Source organism: Lactuca serriola, chromosome 2 (genome assembly GCF_051521515.1).
Source record: "Lactuca serriola cultivar US96UC23 chromosome 2, Lser_US96UC23_V15, whole genome shotgun sequence".
NCBI lineage: Eukaryota > Viridiplantae > Streptophyta > Magnoliopsida > Asterales > Asteraceae > Lactuca > Lactuca serriola.
In genome coordinates, this window is record NC_136409.1 from 71,638,852 (window position 1) to 71,641,253 (window position 2,402).

General features: G+C 39.0%; 1 protein-coding gene across 1 annotated transcript; it reads right to left on the reverse strand.

Moving 5' to 3' along the window:
* Positions 1-282: 282 nt before the first annotated feature.
* Positions 283-2,054, reverse strand: LOC145090333 (valine N-monooxygenase 1-like). Its single transcript, XM_079028603.1, has 2 exons — positions 1,126-2,054; positions 283-916 (listed from the first exon to the last, which is right to left on the reverse strand). Exons 1-2 carry the CDS (start codon positions 2,052-2,054, stop codon positions 283-285), a joined length of 1,563 nt encoding a protein of 520 aa, XP_078884729.1.
* Positions 2,055-2,402: the final 348 nt, after the last annotated feature.

Consider the following 2,402-nt stretch of genomic DNA (forward strand, 5'->3'; position numbering starts at 1 on the left):
TAACACAAAGCCCCTAATCACTAAAACAAAGTCGATACACATATAGTAGTTTAAAGTTTAAACCAAACTCCAATAACCTAAATAAAAGCACATGAGGGCGTACAAATGGGATTCTTAAAGAAGAATAGCTGTCTATTAACTTGTACTTCTCAATAAATTAATACTACTATAAATATAGATATAGATATATGGTACACAGAGTGCAGAGGCATTATTAGTTTTTCTCTAAAACCATAAACGTCATCTTATTATGATAATCAAGCCTGAATACCTAAATTGTTTTTAAATGTTTGGATAGAGATGTTGAGGCAGTCGTGGCTTGGCGATGAGCACAAGTGGCTTAGCCAAGCTAAGGTCATCATGATTTTCATCAAGATTAATTGGCACTTCTTTACATATCGGCTCCCAAGTGAACCCTTGAAGCATTCTGGCTAACATTATTGTAGTGATTGTAGATCCCAACACCACTGCAGGACAACCACGTTTCCCGGTGCTAAATGAAATCATTCTCAACTCATCATCTGTAAGAACCACTTGCTTTTCTGCCCCTTGTAGATGACGATCTGGATTAAACCGCAATGGATCCGCCCACACATTAGGGTTCCTTCCTAACCCACGTCGACTAAGCAGCACATGACTACCCTTTGGTATAAAGTAACTGGCAACAGTTGTGTCCATCGTCGAAACGTGGGGTGGATTAAAAGCTGTAAAAGGGTGCAACCTAAAGGATTCCTTGATACATGCTTTTAGGTAATTGAGTTGGGGTAAGTCTTGCTCTTGGACTAGCCGATTGCAACCTACAACATGGTCCAGCTCCTTCACCGCTCGTTTTAAGAGCGTGGGTTCATTCATCATCTCTCCCATTGTCCATTCTACTGCGTTGGAAGGATTATCAACTGAGGCAATCATTATTTCTTAAAATTAGGCGAGACAGTACAACACAAGATAGTTAATTTTTATGCAGACACAGTTGGAAGTGTAAATATAAAGTAATATCCAAAGAGTCGCTAGCATTTCATCCGATATATATTGATTTGTATACTGTAGCGACCACAGTAGCATATCATTTTATTTGGAGTTGCATGCATGTAAAGGTAAATAGTAAGAGATTGGGAGAGGCTCACAATAATCTGGGCTTTGATCTCCACTATTGAAACCTTAGGGTTGTCACGTTGAATAAGAACATCTAGCAGATCATGTTTCTCCATTCTATCTCCATTTTCCCACATCTGTATCCGTTCATCGATCAATGGATCTTGATAGTTTCGAGCAATTTTGAGTGCCGACCTCATGTTCTTTTCGTGGCAATCAAAATCAGTCTTCCCTCTCAACCATGGGTGATAATCTGTAATGCAAAATGCATAAAGATACTTAAGGATGTTAAATATAGCAGCGACATGTTCAGTTTCTTCTTCACCAGGTCCACCATCTTCACTTCCTTTCCCAAAAAACCTTCTTCCAAAAATCATGTTTCTCATTATGTTTCCACAGAAATGTTGGCTCACCATTCGAATGTTTATTAACCCCCCATCAGTTATGTTATCTCCGTTCTGTATTTGATTGCATATGTACCCAAGCAACTGGTTGGCTTCTTCGTCACGTTTGGGTTGGAACCATTTGTGCACTTGGGACGAGAGCATGTCGCGGGTTATAATTCTTCTCATCTTCCTCCATTGGTCTCCAGGGGGGGAAAAGATAACTGTGTGATAGCCGTCACTCATCAGATATGCTGAAAAGAAGTCAGGCCTTGAAATGAATATTGCCTCTTGTTTCTTTAGGAACTCGCATGCTAGCTCTGGGGAGGTGACAGTGATGACATGAGTTGAAGATCCTAGTCGGATACAAAGTATTTGGGTGTTGAACTGATCCATGAGGTTATGGATCCACCTAAAAGTCGGCTGATTTAGGAGCATTTGGATAGTACATCCAATGAATGGCAAGCACATTGGACCAGGTGGCAGAGGGTGTGGGTTGCTTAAAGATTTCTTGTAAAGAAGCCTGGCACATAAGATGAGCATAATGACAATGAGGACGATGATTGTTAGAGTCATCATTAGTGATGAATATAAAGAAGTTAACTGGTGAAAATGTTGTATGCTGCAATGTTTAAGTACTGAAGGGATGTAAATGTGAACAGCATAATTGGTTTGTTAACAAATTAGTTAGGGTAAATATTTAAAGACTTTCTAGTCAAGATATCATATTAGGAAAAACTTTAGTAACGTATAATATCATGTTCCAATCTAATAGCATTCACGTCGGAGGAGATATTTTATAGTTATTTTGGTACCACAACATTAATTATACAACATAGTCAATGAGCACCTGGATAGTATATCCTATCGATGAATGGAAAAGGCATTGGATAGTGGATGTGGCTTGCTTGAATATTTCTTGTAAAG

Excerpts from the sequence above, each read along its gene's own strand:
- LOC145090333 (XM_079028603.1), bottom strand. The coding sequence starts at position 2,054 with ATGATGACTCTAACAATCATCGTCCTCATTGTCATTATGCTCATCTTA. Across the intron at positions 917-1,125 it reads GAGATCAAAGCCCAGATTAT|AGAAATAATGATTGCCTCAG; the intron begins TGTGAGCCTCTC and ends CGCCTAATTTTA.